A 19,722-nucleotide genomic window follows, 5' to 3' on the forward strand; every position below is an offset into this window, starting at 1 on the left:
AGAATAGATGTTAGTGAGTCTCAGGTGTGGGACTTGATTGACCTGAGGCGCTGACCAGAGGGCAGCGGCTCAAACAGGTGGTGGGTGGGGTGCAGCGGGTCACCTGTGATGGCCCTGGTTTTCCTGAGACAGGAGGATCTAGTGATGGCAGCCAATGATTTTTTGGGCAGTGTTAATTATCCTCTGCGCAGCCTTCCTGTTCTCAGTTGTGGCCCCTGTGTACCAAAAACCCTGGCAGTAGGAGACCAAACTAGGGGGCTGAGAGCCCTGTGGGGATCCGATGCTGAGTGACAGTGCGGGGCAGAGGTGGGGGCAGAGTCAGACTGGTTGAGGCCGGTTTGTGAAGAAGTTTTTGATCCAGGAGCAGGTGGTGTGCTGAGACACTATCCACTCAAATGACTATAGGCGTGAGGACTATGTATGTATGTAGTCATTGACAATGTCTATGCCAGTGTTTTGGGGGATGGGAATGATGGTGGGGGCCTTCAGACAGGTGGGGACCATGGCATGAGTCAGGGAGAGATCAAACAGCCTGGTAAGGATCCCTGCCAGTTAGTCCACACAGGCTTTAACCACCATCCCTGGGATGCTGTCGGGTTCATCGCTCTCAGTCCCCTCCTGACCTCATGTTCCTGAGGGAGAGGGTTGGTGGTGGGGAATTGGGGGGTAGAGGGTGCTGGGGAGGGGTGGTCTCAAATCGAGCAAAAAAGGTGTTGAGCTCCACTGCGAATTTGAGGCTGCTTTTGGGGGTCAGGGGGCTCTGGCCTTTGGAGTTGCTGAGTGCTTGGATCCCACTCTACACCTGGAGGGGGTTATTGTTGTAGAGGAGGCCCTCTATCCTCCTCCTGCCTCCCACCTTGGCCTGTTTGATGCCCCTCCTCTTGGCTCTTGCATTGCTGTATAGAGACCTGTCCATCAGCCTGAAGGCCGAGTTTCAAGTTCTGATCTGAGCCTGGACTCCACTCATCATCCAAGGTTTTCGGTTAGGAACAACTGTTACTGTCACATTTTCTACACATTTCAAACATGCCTTATTTAAAGTCCACAGCAACAATATGGACGCCCTCCGGGTGCTCTCTCTGCTGTTTGCTGATGGAGGTGATTGCTGTTCCTGACAATAACGGGCATCTCACAATCTCAGCTTGGGTGCTGTCAGCCCAGTCTGAAGTTCAGTCTGAGGCCGATGTCTGATTGTTCCTGATAAATTAGGAAGATGCAACCAAAAGGCATAAAAAACATTTTTATGCCTTTTGGTTGCGTCTTCCTACAACGCACTGATCACTTTAATTTATCAGGAACAATTAGACATCCGTCTCAGTCTGAGATCCGAGTGTCGAAATTGTGGACACAACAGGAAGTTGTCATTGAGTTTAGTGAGCATTTGATCACCTCCAAACCAGCCAGAATGATTGAATGAAGCTGAATGAATGCTCATGTGCCACAGTGATTATAATCAATCAGTTATACATCTGGATTATGGTTATGGTTGGGTTTTTGCCTTATAATATAAAGCACCTTGAGGTGACTGTTATTTGATGATTTTGCTGTATATAAATTAAACTGAATTGAAATGAGTTGAATAGATCTCATTCATTGAAAGATTCTTTGAAACACATCACCCAGGTATTTCTTCCCACTTATCCGGGCTGGGTGACTGGGGCAGCAGAGAGGTCCAGACCTCTCTCCCTAGCCACCTTCTCCAGGTTATTTAGGAGAAGACTATCACGTTCCCAGGTCAAGTGAGAGATATAATCTCTGCACCATGTCCTGGGTCTGCCACAGGGCCTCCTCCCTGTAGGACATGCCTGGAACCACCCAGGAGGATCTTGTCAGATGTCAGAACCACCTCAACTCACTGCTTTTGATGTTCAAGAGTAGCAGCTCTATTCTGCGACACTCTCAAATGACTGAATGTGCACACATTAATGGAAATACAATATATGCTACTGGTCAAAAGTTTGAGAACAGCCCAGTTTTTCCAGTTATTTATTGCAGTCCAAGCCGTTCAAGTCCAATGAACAGCTTGAAATGGTACAAAGGGAACTGTGAGAGTTTTAAAACAAAGGTGAGGTTACCCAAGGGTGAGATCTAAAACCTGCAGGACACCGGCCCTCGAGGCCTGGAGTTCGACACCCCTTAACAATTTAAAATCTGCTCTGCAGCAATGGAGGTTGATTAAGCCTTGAAAGATGGTGCTACTAATTCCTACAGATGTTCCAACTTTTCTGGATTACTTCCAACCCCCTCTGTCTGCATAAAAGCAGTGTTGAACACACTGTGGTACCATACCCTTGTGAGCATCAGTTGAACAGTATTGTACTGCAGAAAGTAGAGTGTGGCTACAGAAAAGGCAAGAAACAGACAATTAACAGTGGAAGAGAGACAGACCATCATAACACTTATAAATGTAGGTCTGTGCTACAGAGAACCTGCAAAGAAAGTCAAGGTGTCAGTGAGTACAGTTTCCTTCACCATCAAAGGCTCCCTGAACCAAAACAGCTACCACAGCACTCTGCAGCACCATGCAGGACCCTCTGGTATGCACCTAGTTGGTCAGGGCTTCATCCTACAGCAGGATAATGACCCCAAACAGTCCAAGCTGTGCCAGAACCACCTCAGGAACAAAGAACAAGATGGTGAGCTTGGAAACATGGAGTGTCCAGCACAGTCTCCAGACTTAAACCCCATCGAGCTGGGTTGGGATGAACTGGACAGAAGAGTGAAAGCAAAGCAGCTACAAGGTCCACATTTATGGGAACTTCTGCTACAGACATGGGAGAAGATTTGATTTCTATTGTAGAAAGAATGGCACGGCTGTGTTCAGCTGTTATATCTGACAAAGAGGGCGACTTTGATGAGTCGAAGTTTAGTCTATAAATTGATTCCACAATTTATTTATTTCACTCTAATTGCTTATTTGTCCTATGCTTTCATTTCAAAATGCAATGAGACATTAAACTGCATAATTTTCAATAAAAACTGGAAAAATTGGGGTTTTCTAAAACTTTTGACCGGTAGTGTATAAGGCAGTAAAAGTTTGTACAATTCTAATTAGCTTGAAAATTGATATTTGGTACGACCACCTTTATTCTTCAACCTCAACCTTAGGTGAGCTTTCTTGTAATTTCTTTAAGTAGTCTCCAGGAATAGTTTTCTGGGCTTATTGAAGTTCTTCTTTGAATGTTGGCTGCCTTTTGTTCTCTCTGTCAAGACGATCCCACACTGCTTCAGCAATGTTCATCATATTGTGTACCATGCATTATGAAACATTATTCTTTGAACCATAACATACTAAACCCCTCCTAATTCAACAAAGAAATTTCTCAAGCGATTCACTATGTGTCTTATTACTCTCGCTACCTGGTCGTCGTCTTAGCATGATTGAGGTGGCTGAACAAACACTCACTGTTTCTGTGCATGCAGTCTATCTTGTATTGCATCAGTCTGGATGCAGTGAAAAGCTGCTATGATGTAACTGACAGTAATAACTCCAGACTGGTAGAGGAGTGAGTGAAGGAGATGCTAAAAAAGAAAAGAGAAACATGGAAATTGAGGGGTTAGTTACAGAAAGAAAAAGTAACAGTAAGCAACAAAGTAGAACAAAGAAGAAAAATCAATAAAAAAAACTCCAGAGAAAATCCCATGAGGATTGACATAGAATCACTTTTCACTCCAGGGTATATTTTTGTAACCCAAAAAGAATAAACAGATTTTCCTGTGCTGTTTACCAGTCCATAAACTTAAACTGATGATGATGTTGGTTATTTACAATGGGTAAACACTCATGGAGTTTAATACTCATGGTGTTTACTCATACCAGCCCTGTGACACCAGATTGGCTGTGTGCGGTTTTGTCTGGGTAGAGAGCCGTTAGCATATCATCCTGCAAACCTTGAGTGTAGATCTGTAGAAGACTGCATTCGATTCCTAAGGGCTGACAGGGACGCCTACTTCACTGCCTTTCTCTAAAACCATGGGTGGTTTTAGAGAAAGGCAGTGACTTTGCTTCCACTGTCAGAGGCCATAAGAAGATGATTTGTAATCTTCGCTGCTGATTCTGTACTGTGATAAGTTCTGAAACCCGACTTAAACCCTTAAAATAAACATTTCCTCTACAGAAGATCAGTTAGCTGTTTTACAACTACTCTTTCAAGAACATTTGGGTTAAAAGGAACTTTGTAGATTGGTGTATAATTAGTTCAGACAGCTGGATCAAGCTGTTTAATTATTCCCACCTTAAAGGCATGTGGTGCGTAGCTTAGTAGTGATAGTTTGATCATATTTAAGATTGAAGCATTTATTAATAGTAGGTCTTCTTTGAGCAGTCTTCTGAGACTTTGGGTCTAACAGGCATGTTGATGGTTTGGAGGAAGTGATTGCTGAAATTAACTATAGAGTCTCTATAAAGATCAGTAGTATTGGATGCCGCTGTATATAATGATACGTCTGTGAGATGGATGTATAATTTTTTTCCTCAAATGGTTAAAATTTGTAAAGAAATTCATGAAGTCATTGCTATTTAAGGTTAAAGGAGTGCTTGGCCCAACAGAGTTCTTCCTCTTTGTCAGACTGGCTCCATCACTGAAAAGAAACCTGCGGCTGTTATTATTCTCTTTAATCAGTGATGAATAGTAAGATGTCCTAGCTTTACAATTTACAATAAACTTTTTTCCGGGCTAAATGAAGATCTAAATTAGTGAGATGCCATTTCCTCTCCAGGGTACAAGTTATCTGTTTTAAGGTGGACTTTTAAGAGTCATACCAGGAAGTCGAGTGCTTTTGATTTAACACTTTGTTTTTTAAAGGAGCCACAGTACTCAGTGAGGATGTTTTGGCACATGGCACTGAAGAGCATAACAGTGAAGAAATGTTATCCTTAAACTGAATTACAGCACTTTCAGAGAAATATACTGTAATGAATAGGGATGGGTACCGGTGTCCGGTGCCATGATGGCACCGGTTCTGACATAAACGGTAGTAACCAGACCGAAAAGCAGCGCACATTTCGGTGCTTTATTTCGGTGCTTTTTTTTTTTTCCTGAGCCAATTCTAGCCAATCATTTTACCTTTCCGAGGATAGTAGGCGGGCCCAGGTACGTACGTTCTTTTAGAGCAGAGCTACAGATTAAAAACGCCCAAGGCGAAGCGGTCAAAAGTCTGGCTGTACTTCACAGCAAAATATGCAAACTCGGCTGCCTGCAACAAGTGCTTTAAGGTGATACTGTGATGCTGTCAAAGGAGGTAACACCTCGAATCCGATGAAACACCTGGCGACACATAGCGTTTTTTTTTTTTAAAGCCGAAAAATGCACCGTATTTGATAGCTTGCTGCGAGACCTCACACCGAGCACATCTACTGCGGGTGTGGTGCCTGTTATCGGACCCGGAGTTAGCAACATCCCCCAAAAACTCGAAGAGTAGAGTCCTGGCCCCTAGCCCTGCCAGTGTAGCAGAAATGATGACGGATGATGATGGCAGTGAGTAGCTTAATTCTCTGCGTGAGTGACTTAATGTTGTTCGTGTGTAATTCACGTTGAGTAGGCTAACCACATTATTAAATTAATGCATGTAAGGTGAACTAGCAAACACCGTCGTAGTTACATGCGGCTGTCTTCTTGTTTGATGGCAGATACTCCCTTCACCCTGGCCAAAAAGGCTAAAATGACCAAAGAAAAAGTCGAAAACAGTTTAACATGAGAGGTTTTTGGACAAAGTTTGTGTTTTTTCCATTGTTTAAGCACTGCTTCCAGCCAAGAGTGATGCCATATATGCCCTATAGCTGAAGAAAAGGCTTACATTGTTATCTTTTTACAAAAAAAACAGCTAAACATGAGAGGTTTTTGGACCAATTTTGTGTTCTCCATTCTTTAAGCACCGGTTTGAGCACCGTTTAAGCACCGGCACCGTTTCAAAAGTACCGGTTTGGCACCGGTATCGGATAAAACCTAAACGATACCCATCCCTAGTAATGAACCAGATTCATCCGGATTCATTCATGTGGTTCATTACCAGAAGATTTTCATGGGCACAATCCACATACTCAACACACAAATGCCTTTCCTCACAAATGTGGCACCATTAAATTTGAAATAAACAGGCTTTGCAACCTTTTGTGCTAAGTAAAGACATGAGGGGTGGCTCAAGACTTGGACGCTATTGTTTGCTATGACTGGAAACACTGAAAGTATAAAATACCACTAACCTGTTCTGGGTTAGCATCACTTTAGTCAGAAATATTGGCTGATGTTGATAAAGGGGATAAAGGTACATACCTTTGATATTGATATTGCAAAATGAAACCTTTGCTGTCCTCACTGATGTTGAAGTTATTTCAAATCTTCACTCTGGAACTAATTTTTAAAGCTTTTAGTGTACACGTGTGGGCCAAACAATAAAATTTCTGTGGCAAGGGAATTTTTGCTTTTAAGCATAGTACGATTAATAAAAATCCTGGATTGTATGTTTGTCTTTTAGTTAATTATGTTAGGGGGCGGGGTTTAAATGAGGTTTTTGTAAAGAGCCAGTGGACTTACTGCTTCATGTCTCTGTCTTTGGTCAGGTGTACCTACACCAACGGAGGAGGTTTTGCGCCATACTCTGAACATGCTGGTCCGTGAGCGGAAGATCTACCCGACATCTGATGGATATTTTATCGTAACTCCTCAAACCTATTTCATTACTCCAAGCCTAATCCGAACTAGCTCCAAGTGGTATCACTTGGAAGAGCGTTCTGCTGACCGACACCAACATCAGAACCAGCAGCAGCAGCATCAGCAGACACAGTGCACCTCCCCTCTCTCTGGCACCATAACCCCTTCCACCTCCGGGGGTGTGCGAGAACGAACACACCCAAAGTCCAACCAGAATCACAGCGGGGGAGGTGGGGATTCTTTTTACAACAACAGTTATCGTGGAGACGACCCCCCTAGTCACCACACCACCCTGCAGCGGCGATCCCCCAAAGACCACCGGGAGGCGTACTCGGTACCTCACTCCCCACAAACACCCCCTCAGCAAGCAGGAGGGAACACTGAAAAGAGCCGCAGTTCACTCGGGTTCCCGTTCAAGACGGATACACTAAACAAGCACCGAGGTGGGGGCGCAGCAGGAGGAGGGGTAGCAGGAACTGCAGATATAGAGAAACAAGCTGGAGCTAGTGCTACAGGAAGTCGAAAGTTTGGTTTGAAGTTGTTTCGCTTGAGTTTTAAGAAAGATAAGGCCAAGCAGCTTGCAACCTTCTCTGCACAGTTCCCCCCTGAGGAATGGCCACTACGGGATGAGGACATACCCAGCCAGCTGCCACGCCACGTAGAGATGGAGATCATCCGTAGAATCAATCCTGACCTCACAGTGGAGAATCTTGCTCGACACACAGCAGTCATGAAGCGTCTTGAAGAAGAGCGTGCTCAGAGGAGCAAAGCATCGTCGGCCAATCACAGCTCCAGAAGTAGAAGAAGTGGGGGTAGACACAGAAAGCAGTCCCAGACCAAACTTAGCCGCTCGCATAGTAAGACAAGGACTACTCGCTGTGAGCCAAGTGACAGTTCCCATTTAGAGTTGGCCGAAAGGGACTATAGAGGTTACTCATGCTCACTGGCTCGGTCACCAAGGGAACAGTCAGTGGCCATGGAGCGGCAAAGGGCCCGACTTCACCTGGCACACAGCAACCCTAACATTCTCGACTCCTCACACCTGCCCGTTACTCCAGAGTGGGATGTGTCTGGAGAACTTGCCAAGCGACGCACAGAAATGCCTTTCCCTGAGCCAAGTCATGGCAAATCAGCCCACCATTCTAAGGTCCACCGCTCGCACTCCCACACCCAGGAGAGGAAATCCAGAAATGAACGCAGTGACAAGGCCAAGGAACGTTCCCGATCAATGGACAACTCTAAAGGTCCGCTTGGAGCTGGACTGATTGGACCACCCGATTATTATGATGACCGGAGCCGTTACTATACTGATGATGGCACCCTGCGAGCTAATCAGAACTCTTCTCACTACTCTCGTGCCACACCCACTTCAACTAAGGTGCCTGGGGATTCCCTGAGATTGGATGGGAGCAGGAACTTGGAGAAGAGTAAGAGCAGGGATAGCCTCCCAGCATATTCACCAAAACCACTGCCTAACTCTGCCTCTCCTGATGATTACTTCCAATGCCCTGGATCCTCTGAGGGTATTCTCACATCAACAGCTTCTCTGGGAACTCTGGGCAAAAACAGCCATGATGGATTAAAACCAGGTAGTATTGACAGGCAGACTGATAGACAGACATCCCATCCACCAGAAAATAGGGAGGACTTAACAAAGGTGGGACCTAAGGGCAGCAGTTTGCCACCAATACCCCTCTCTATCCCTGACCTCCCTCTTTCTAATGGACGACCTGCCCACAGCACCTCTTCTAATCAGGAGAAACGAAAGGAGATCTTTAGTAAAGATACGCTCTTCAAACCTCCGCCTAGCCTGCCTTTGCCAGGTTACAGCTCTCTGAGAAAACCCACAGCCCTTGCCTCCTCAAATCTGTCATCATCCTGCGATGCTCTTGATTCCCAAGAAGCCTTCGATGCTCCTAAGCCTCTGTTGGCAACATCATCTGCTCCATCACAAGGGACTGAACCCACATCCAGTGCTGCAGATGCAAACTTTGACTACTACAATGTTTCAGATGATGATGAACTTGAAGACGGAGGCGCGAAAAGTCAAGGAGAGGATGAGAAGCCTGGAGGAAGCATTGCTGTCATGGGAGGAGGTGGAGCAGGAACCATGCAATGGCTGCTGGAAAGAGAGAAAGAGAGGGATCTGCAGAGGAGGTTTGAAAGAACGCTTGCCTTCCCAGGTGTCAAAGAGAACCTTCCGGAGCCCAGTCAGAACCAGCAGTCAGCTCATTCTGCTCGGCTGGACAGTATGGACTCCAGCTCGGTCACTGTTGACAGTGGATTCAATTCCCCACGGTGAGAATATTTATACTGTACACACTACAGCCATAAACACCAACACTGTACATGGGGGGTGGATGCACTTCAGAATAATAAAACCCCAGATTAAGCCTTTGTTCGTCAATCTATATATTTTATAATTTAGTATCTAAATGAGACATTTTACATTTATTCAATCTCAAATTACCACGTTCCCGACTTCCATAAGTGGAGGAAAATGGATGGATAGTTTGCAGCAACCTGCTTCATGAACCCTGTGCTCCACCTAAGCTGTCAGATGCAGAGCTCACACATGATCCAGGCACATTCCCAAACAGTTCCTAACAGAAAATCTTATTCTTGTATTCTAAACGTGATTATTCCCCTTTAGTTCCCTCTAACCGATCTGAATTGACCTTGAGACACATATGTAAAAGCTGCTCTTATACTGCACTTATAAATTGCATTGCTATTAGATCATCTGGAATGTGACTCCATAGTGTAGTGGATACCTGCTGGGGATGGATATTCCTTTTGGTTTGTGTTATGGAGGTCATCCAGTGAAAGTCTGACAAATCAAAGGTACAGACCTACTGTGTGTTTGACCTGCTGAGGTATCTAATAAAGTCAGTATGAAATTAATGTTTGACTATAACAGTGTATAAGACAGCTTTAACTCTAGCATTTTGACACAAGGCTGAATGATGTATATCACAGATGGTCACGTGTAGTGCTGAGCTGTGTGACTGCTCGTGTGCAGTATGGACTCATTTCTCACTGTGTTAAACATCCACTACTAATCCACTGGCTCACTTTAAAAACTATCTTGATTGCCTGCATGCATCTTCTATTATGGTTCCCCCATGGCACTGAAAGAGAAGTTCCTACAAATAAATATGTAATGAGGTCAACTGCAAAAAATAGCTACGTCCAAGGGCCAGATTTACTAACGCTCTGCACCACAGCAAAACACGCTTTTTACGTTGAAAAGCTTCTGTCAGGGTTTCATAAAGAGGGCCAGTATTAGTTTGGAACTGAAAGGTGTGGATGCAGTTATTGTGTTGGCTGGCCTCAAGGCACTTTATTTATTTTTAGGAGTTTCCCTTTCAGAGAATATTTAAATCAATCATAAAAATGTGATTTATGTAAGTTTGGGACATGCTGATTTAAGCTCAATGTAACACTCAGTCATTTTCATTGTTTCATTGAAACCAAGTCATGCTCAACTTTAATGAATGGAGACACAGGTACATCATTAACATGTTCTTTTATCAACAGACGCACACACACACACACACAGACACACACACTGACGCACACACACAGACGCACACACAGACACGCACACTGACGCACACACACTGACGCACACACACACAGACACAGACGCACACACAGACACACACACAGACACACACACGCACACACAGACGCACACACGCACACACAGACGCACACACGCACACACAGACAGACACACAGACACACACACAGACGCACACACAGACACACACACAGACACAGACACACACACAGACACAGACACACACACGCACACACAGACGCACACACAGACGCACACACAGACACGCACACACAGACGCACACACGCACAGACAGACGCACAGACAAACACACACACAGACGCACACACAGACACGCACACACAGACACACACACACACACGCTCACACAGACACACACACGCACACACAGACACACACACGCACACACAGACACACACATTTTCTTCTTTTTGATCATGAATCATTAAATGTGTCCAAATTCATGGGCTGCCTCCTCCTGAGGCCGCATTTGTAGACCGATTACGTCACAGCGACGCGCCGAAGGCTGTCCAAATTCGTAGACTCCTCCGATTGCAGCCGACAAATGCGTCCTCCTTTTCCCCGAATTTGAAGGATGGGTTGGGTGTCTCCTTCGTGGCCCACGATATCCCAGAATTCATAGCGCAGCTCAGCCAAACTCCAGTTTCCGGCAATGGTGGCCGCTACTAAGTTTTAAAATTACTCTTATTAATCTTTCTGGGTCGCAAAATAAACTTTTAACATATAGAATGTGGGTGTGTAAACTTCAAATATCTGCTCGGTTTATCAAGACATCGCATATTTGCAAAAGTGCTTCGACGTTTTCGGAGACGTCTGTTACCCACCAGCTCGATAGCTAGCCGGGAGCTCGAGGGTCACTGAAGCCGCCGAGAACGGCACAACTCCCGGCACATCATTTTCAGATCACCGCGGACTTTCGCTACTCAGGTTAAACGTAATATACAAGTCACCTAGTCAACCTAAAAATGTTATTGTCTGTCTTTTTTCAGTGTTTTATTTGTTCGTGAGTAAATCGGTTTGGCTGAAATTAAAGTTATTAGATTAGATTAGATAAAATAAAACTGTATTAATCCTCCAGGTGGGTTCCTCCTTGGTTTTCACACAGCTGAATAAACGTCAAACAGAAAACTGATTAAACAGAAGTATGAGACGGTCGAGAATTTACGCCAGTGTCCTGTTATCATTTAGATAGCAAGGAGCAGACGGCCGAGTTTATTAAACTCCATCGAAACAGCGGTGATGCTAATCTGAAGGCTAGACCGTCCAATTTCACTGCCGTTTACTTCCGGCCTACCCGACCTCCTGAGGACCCGGCCCACGTAGACCGCGAAGGCCGGGTCCTCAGGAGGATGCAGCCCATGAATTTGAACACAGCTATAGACTAGAACAACTTCCTGCAGCCTCACACAGGATAAAACATCAGTTTGGTCTCTCACTCACAGATGAGTTGGGATTGGACAGTAAATGTTTGCGTTCTTCTACACTTGACAGAGGTCAGCTGTTACACACAGATTTCTGATTTTTAAGGTGGAATAGTTTATAATAGTGCACCTGAGTTTCAGTGCCAAAGACCACACATAGTTACCAAACACTTCTAACAGGCGAGTCCAGTTTATAGTGAAGTATTGTGACTTTGTTTTTCATTTTCCTTAATTGCAACAGTACTTTCAGAGTGAAAGACTTGTAAAACCTCTGCTTACACTGTATTCATTTTGTTAGCACATCAGTTACTCTTTCGCACTCTAATATTTGACACTCACAAGCTGCCCTTGGAGTAAACTGACTACATATTTGTATATGAACCAGTGCACTGTTAGGCCACCCAAAGATTTTTTTCACCCTCTTCAGTTTTTGCAAATGCATCATCATGCTAATTTAACTGAGAGCTTACAGTCACAAAGCTGGCACCTCAGCTCTTTGCTAAACCCTGACACCAGCTTTTTGATACTAAAAGCGGGTTTTATGGTGCATGCCGATGATATTCACAATGACAGCTTTGACTTTATTAAGTAAAAAAAGGTTAATGTGATAACTGCATTTCATAGAATTTCCCTTAATTTCCACCGAGGGTTTGATCCTACAGTTACATTATCACTGCTCTTATAGTGGCAAATCTCCATACATTAGTCAACACGATTGACTGTGATATTGTATGAACTGCTTAAAAAGTCATTTGAGAGGTGTGAAGTACTGAAGTACACCTACTTCTTAATTGTACTTAAGTACAATTTTCTGGTATCTATACTTTAGCTGAGTATTTATTTTACTGACAGCTTTTTACGTGAACTCCTTACATTTTGATTTAAGAGGGGAGTTGTGCTTTCCTGTCAATGCATTCCTTTAAACATTAAAACCATTAGAGTCTAAACAGTAACACATGAAAGTCGATCCAAATGATGTATCTGCCACCATGGGGCTATTGCACACATAGAGACGAAAGAGACAAAACTATGTCATTTATGCATAATTTATTAAAAGTTAAAAGTGGGCCAGTGGTTTATCTTTTGGTCTTGTCAACACTGGAATTAGTGCGGATGTCCATAAGCTGTGGTCACGATACTTCAGCATCTAGCTAGCCCTACAGACGAGGAGCGCTCAAAGATGGAGTTATGATTTTTAAGTTGCAGGTAATTTAAATGCAACATTTTTATCAGATCAACAAATATCAGTAAGCATACAAACTGTGTGCAGCTTGTTGCACACTGTCTGCTAGTAAAAAGTACAGCTGCTAGATTTCCCAATGAGACAAAAGAATGAAAGCCAACTCAGAGATGGAGAAAGATAAGAAAGACAGGACAGGAGACAAAGAATAAACTGAAAATTGAAAGGTCACATGCAAGGCTCCTTTGTTAAATCAGATTCTGGATCTGGATGTGAAGTTGCTGTGTTGCACTGGTGCACAGTGGCTATGGCTACGGTCAGAGTTACATAAATGTAGCAGAGATTAACACAAAGTTTAGCTGATAATGCTTAGTTTCATTTACTGAATTCCAAAATTTCATTCCAACTTTGTACCATCTAGTATTAAGACAGCCCGTGAAACATCTGCTTACATCTAGTTGTGTAAATCCACAAAGAGCCCGTCGGAGCAGCACCACAGGGCAGCTGACCACAGCCTGTACACTCATAATGTTGACTGGAGCTCACAACAGAAGTGACTCATTTTCCTGTTTAGGTGTGGAGGCCCCCTCTGCAATGTAGGCAACAGACAATAGATTTAAAAAGAAAAGAAATCTTTCTTTTTCTGTGCTCATGTTCCACATATGTGATTCAAGCTCAGTACATTCTTACTAAGAAATAAAGTTTGTTTTCACTTTCTTTTGACCATAATTACCTCATAGGATGGAATTCAAGACAGAAGGTGATTTATAGGAATTTAATATTTCTTTCATTTCTTAATAACAGCACAACAATTGTTGCCTTCTCACTGAGCTTCTTGTTGATGGTCTTTTGGCCCATCCGTGTGCACCTGGTAGAGCATCAATCACTGTGGACACTAGTGAGCGTAGCATGCGTCCTCATGTTGGGTAAACATATTCATATTTTCTTTAAGTCTTATTTTATTCTTTTTTAAGTAAAATTGCAAACATTTTATAGGAGGAAGCTGAACACAAGGATTTAGCCTCCATTAGAAAAAGAAAAACAAAATGCTTCCAGCCTCTGAGGAGGGGGTCAGTTTTTTTTAAGGCCTTGTGAGCCCATTCAAGTTGAAGGAGCAAACCGTGCCATCCTACTCTGGATCACTGTAAACACAAAGGTTTAGTTAGTCTCCTTTGCCCTCTTTCCCATCCCAGCCACCCTATGGGAGCCTCTACAAATCATCCTTCAGATCATTCAGGTTGCACAACAAAGTCTTACATTTTGATACTTTGTGTTTTGTACTGGGATAATTATATTTGAGCTATTTGTATTTTTCACACGGAGCCATGTAGGATTCAATTTTTCCCCTTTAATGATAAAAACCTTTATTTAGAAACTGCATTTTGTGTTAACTTGTTATCTTTGTCTAATGTTTAAATTTAAGTTCAAGAAACATTTAAGAAATATTTAAATGTGAAAAACATACAAAAAATAGGAAATCTGGAAAGAGGCCAATACTTTTGTAAATGTTGTAACTCTGTAATGTATTATTTCATTTAGTTTAGTCAGTTACTGTCTGTACTGTGTTGGCTGTCACCACAGTATTCTGATTCTGAGTGATTCTAAAATGAAGTAATGCAAATAAAGACAAAAGTTGGTCATAATAATAAATATAATAGTAATAATAACAATAATAAAATTAGACAAAAAATTATGTGCAATAGAAGGTGAGATTTGAGGTAGCTGTGCAAATCAGTTTAGCAGTGATAAATAACAATAACATCTACTCTATATATATATATATATATATATATATATATATATATATATATATATATATATATATATATATATATATATATATATATACCAATCAAAAGTTTTAGAAAACCCCAATTTTTCCAGTTTTTTATTGAAAATTATACAGTTTAATGTCTCATTGCACTCTGAAATGGAAGCATGTACAAATAAGCAATTGGAGTAAAAAAAAAAAAGAAATCGTGGAATCAGTTTATAGACCAAATATATTCTGACCTTCTGACTCATCGAAGTCGCCCCCTTTGATATAACAGCTGAACACAGTCGTGGCTTCTTTCTACAATAGAAATCAAATCTTCTCCCATATCTGTAGCAGAAGTTCCCATAAATGTGGACCTTGTAGCTGCTTTGCTTTCACTCTTCTGTCCAGTTCATCCCAAACCAGCTCGATGGGGTTTAAGTCTGGAGACTGTGCTGGACACTCCGTGTTTTCAAGCTCACCATCTTGTTCTTTGTTCCTGAGGTGGTTCTGGCACAGCTTGGACTGTTTGGGGTCTTTATCCTGCTGTAGGATGAAGCCCTGACCAACTAGGTGCATGTAGGAAGTAACAGCACCAGCTTTCAAGGCTTGATCAGCCTCTGTTGCTGCAGAACAGATTTAAATTGTTAACCCATGTTGTGTCCCTGAAAAAGGCCTTTTTGTATAATTCTGAAAATGTACATTATTTTTCAGTTTGGTAACCTTACCTTTGTTTTAAACCTCTGGTAGTTCAACACTTACCTTTGTACCATTTCAAGCTGTTCATTGGACTTGAACGACTGCAACAAATAACTGGAAAAACTGGGCTGTTCTCAAACTTTTAACTAGTAGTTTATATACACAAACACATGTGTACACACATACATGTGTGTGTATATATATGTACACACACACAGACACACACACACCAATGTCAGCTTGAAGCACCTTCTTTTATGGTTGTGTTATTTCTAATTGTGTCTCTGTCACTCTGCAGAACAAGAGAGAGCTTAGCATCTAACACCTCTTCAATAGTGGAGAGTAACCGACGGCAGAATCTGGCCTTGAGCCCAGGCCACCTCAACATCACTACTGGAAATGGTCCTCCTTTCTCCTTCCGTGCCATTCCGGAACCTGCTGGCACCCAACCAGAAAAACTCCAGAAGCCCAGTGCCTGCCTTGCGTCAATCACCAGCGTCTAGGGTCAGAACTAAGAGCTGGGCAGGACACAGAGCCAGTGGACTGGTCAGAAAATCCAATCTGCATTGACTGTTACAGTGAAAACTGACAGACTGACTGGCAGTGGAGCTGTGACAGGTCCTTTGTGATTATACCTGCTAACACACATATGGATGGACACAGACAGGAAGTTAGATCCCCAGGAAGCAGCTCGTTCACACAGAACTACACACACCAGGATATTGCACACTGTCATTCTCTAGCCTCTAGTTTACACACTACAGCTTTTGTGTTTTTCATACGTGTGGGTTCGAGTGAGTGAGTAAGTGAGTGACTGAGCGAGTGACTGAATAGGGAATGCTTGGATAATCTGTAATCTCAGGTTATGTTATTTTCACGCCCATTCAGCTGCTTAAGATTACTTAACCCCCTCTTGTGGTGTCAACTGGTATTACACACTGAGAAGCAACAGTTCTCCTGACTTATAAGGGGTTCCCAGAGTTTCACTAACCAATTCTTACTCATTACTTGTCTCTGTTTGCCCTCAACTAACATTTGCCAATGGCAACACCCTTTAAGGTGCAGTGCCACAGAAAATGGCAATAAAAACCTTTACCATCACTCCAAAACATGATAACACATGTGAAGTGGTTATAAAGGACAGTTGTTTTGTTTTACACGAGAACATTTCTGTAGAATGTATGTAAGCATTTCTTATGTCTATGGTGCCCATCTGAACTCCCCGACACTGTTGGCGGTTTCTGTTCAGGCAGTAGTTAAACATGGACAGCTGTAGGTCCAGAGATGAGATTTATGATTACAGACTGTTTAGACTTTTACCTTTTTTTCTTTTTGTTACCCTTCATGTCCATTGGGTACAGTCCATCCAAAAACTGTGTTATTAGTCCAGTGGATATAGAGTCCCTTGTCCAGTCTCATAGAAGAAAAAAAAAACAATATTAATGATCAGATTTACATTATAAATCTATGCATTATATACATTACAATACTCTACACTGACAACTACATTTGTGTAGTATATTATGTGTGTAGGTAACATGAAATATTTCTTGGTATCCTGAGTCGTTTTTCTCATTGAGATTCATTTCATTCAGTTTCTGGACGTATTTATAAGATGAGTTTTAGATGCAAGTTGTTGAGGCTCTAAAGGCGTTATTACAGCCTATTTAACTGCTTGTCCACTACGTCTTTCCTCCTATAATACAGATATCGTCATTCTAGTCACAGTAACCACCACCAACAATCTGGAGACTAAAAGCAGTGCGATGTTGGAAATACTACCTCGACAAGACAACACAATAAAGGAAAAAAAACGCTGAACAAGCAAACCAAACAACAAAATTTAGACTCCTTGATGTGAAGCAGCTTTATTCAGTGGACATGAGGGGTCAACGTTTACTTGTTTAAATGTTTTTGACGTTTTAACCAACTAAAATAACCACCCATGTTCCAGAGACAGGACGTGCATGAGAATTCACGTTATAAATCCTTGTATGAGAACAGCAAAGTCTGTGCTACATGTTAATGTGCCATGTACAACATTGCAGTTGCACTTGTAGTGACTTAAGAGTCCAACACAGAATGCAAGATCTAACAAACAAAACATCCAGTCTTATATACACACACAGAGAAAAAGACAGGGATTTGACATTTTTAGTATTTTTGCACAGCTTTTTCGCCAATTTATATTTTTATCAAGTTTATAAATACTTCAGTTTGTCTTCAAACGGCTTGAATCAAAACCTTGAGCTATTCACTCCTGGTGCTAAGATGTATTATGGTCAGTGAAGGCCATGATAAAGACTATAATTACAAATAAAGACAATATGGTAAGATTATAGTATCATACGGCTGCTGTACTTGCATATCTCTGGCACTGACCATTCTCCCTTTTACTGGCCAGCAGCACAGAGAGTCCAGATTGACTGAACAGGTGGAGCACCTGACTATGTCACAGTGATATGTGAACTAAAAGCTACATTTGAAAATTGTTATAAATCATGCTTGAAATTGGGTTCAGAAACCTCTGTAGTGTTTTAGAGCAGTGATTTCCTCTCATCCGTTTGACTGTTTCCATTGTTGCCATCCGGTAAGTTTCTCTCTACTTATACCAACTACCTCCATAGAAGCGAAAAGACAGTCTGAAATATCACTGTCATTAGCCTCTAGCCTGTGAATGTCTTACAAACACATGTATTCAGTGCTCTCCAAGAGTAGGTTAACGGTACAGTGATATTTCAACCTACCGTCTGTGTATATACGGCATATTCAACTCACACATGAATAGTGTGGAGTAAAAGCTGAAGCCGGGCGCTGCTTGTGTTGGATTCCAATTGACTTTTAGAGGGCACCATAAATATACTATCACACTACATATCAAAGTGTTGAAGTCACTGTTTTTTTCCTTTACATGTTACAACAGTAACAGACTCCATCCAGTGCTGACCTTCAGAAAAGTTCTCATTAAAAGACTATTTCACATCTACATTTCACTTGTTGTGTAACTGACATCATTTTTTGGTCTTTGCATTTTTCCCCAGTATTCTTCTACATTGGGTCCCCTGCAGTTCTTGGGTTGTATCCCTCAGGGATGTTCTGTTCTCTGGAACAGAGTGTTCAATGTTAAGTATTCTAGAATTGTAGCCCTTAGTCAATCATGCCTGAAGGTTTCTACCACTTTTACCAGTTTTAGTCACCTTTTGTCAGTATTCAACAAATCTGCGAAACATCCTTTATCTATCTGTAATAAGGTTCTTGTCTCTCCTCTTTCCCTAGAGTAGGTAGTTTTTCTTACTACCTTTACACTAGGATTTTAGTCCCAATTATACTTTTACACATAGGTTGTTTGTGCCATTTGTACCCACGTTGTAAGACTATAGAAAGACTATAGAAAGATGAGAATAAGTCCTGATATCACTGCTCCACCTTCACCACTGAGAGTGAGTCCTGTCCCTGCAGATACAGGATTTTTACTCTGTATTTTCAAACAAATCTTAGGCTTACTATTACAGCTATTGAAGCCTCAGTAGTAGAAATTAATCTCTGCATCTCTTTTACCATGTTTGAAGGTTTTTAGCTCTTGTTCCACAGCAGCGGGGTTCTTCTTTGTTCCACCAGTGAAATAGGGCTTTGTGTCTGCCTGCTGGAACACGTGTTACGTCTCTCATCTCTAATGTTTGCACTGCTCCCTACCCCGAGCCTCCACATTGTCTCCTGGCCCAGTGGCCTTACATCAACCCTTTGTCTTCTCCAGCACAATCCCTGTTTCTACAGTGACAGTCCATGAAATGTCTTCCCTTAACATTAGCGGTTGTTTTTAAGACTGGAGATTCTCAACAATAACAATGTTTCTAATGGTGACAATATGTCATACCTGTAAATTATGTTCATCTGTTATAACTAGTCAAAACAATTTAAATAATAAAAAGGAGGGATTTTTTTAAAATGTCTATAATATCCAAAAGTCCCTTTGATGTGTCGTACTGGTGTTACTGTTGTTGTAGTGTATGTAATGCCTAATGGGGATTGTGTTACTTTTTATGATAATAAAATAACAATGTTTGGTTACATCGCTGTCTTTTCATTCCATTATTACAGCCTTCCTTAAAGCGATACTGCCAGACCTGCAGCCCAGCATAAGAAGGGGTCATGCAGATAAAATGGAAACGGATGCATGTATGTGTGGAATCTGCCACTTGAGTGATTTTACTGTTTGATACATTTTAAAAACACCATTTCTTTTGATATTCAATGTGGATAAAACAAATACATGTCATTAGTCTGCATCATATCTTTGAGTTCAACATAGTTTCATGAGTATGTTGTCGCTTTGCCTCAGTACACCACCAAACACCAATATGTAACTGAAGCTTTAATTCAAAGGGTTCAACAAAAGAATTGCAGTATT

General features: G+C 42.1%; 1 protein-coding gene across 2 annotated transcripts in view; it reads left to right on the forward strand.

Annotated features, from left to right (window-relative positions):
* The window catches only part of stox2b (storkhead box 2b), a 52,239-nt gene extending 32,857 nt beyond the window's left edge, over positions 1-19,382 (forward strand). For both annotated transcript variants that reach the window (XM_063498653.1, XM_065469920.1), the window contains exons 3-4: positions 6,560-8,948; positions 15,613-19,382. In XM_063498653.1, the coding sequence (XP_063354723.1) occupies positions 6,560-8,948; positions 15,613-15,817 (2,594 nt within the window). In that variant the 3' untranslated portion in view covers positions 15,818-19,382. The remainder of the gene's footprint in view (positions 1-6,559; positions 8,949-15,612) is intronic.
* The last annotated feature ends 340 nt before the right edge of the window (positions 19,383-19,722 follow it).

This window comes from Pelmatolapia mariae, linkage group LG2 (assembly GCF_036321145.2).
Source record: "Pelmatolapia mariae isolate MD_Pm_ZW linkage group LG2, Pm_UMD_F_2, whole genome shotgun sequence".
NCBI classification, from domain to species: Eukaryota; Metazoa; Chordata; class Actinopteri; order Cichliformes; family Cichlidae; genus Pelmatolapia; species Pelmatolapia mariae.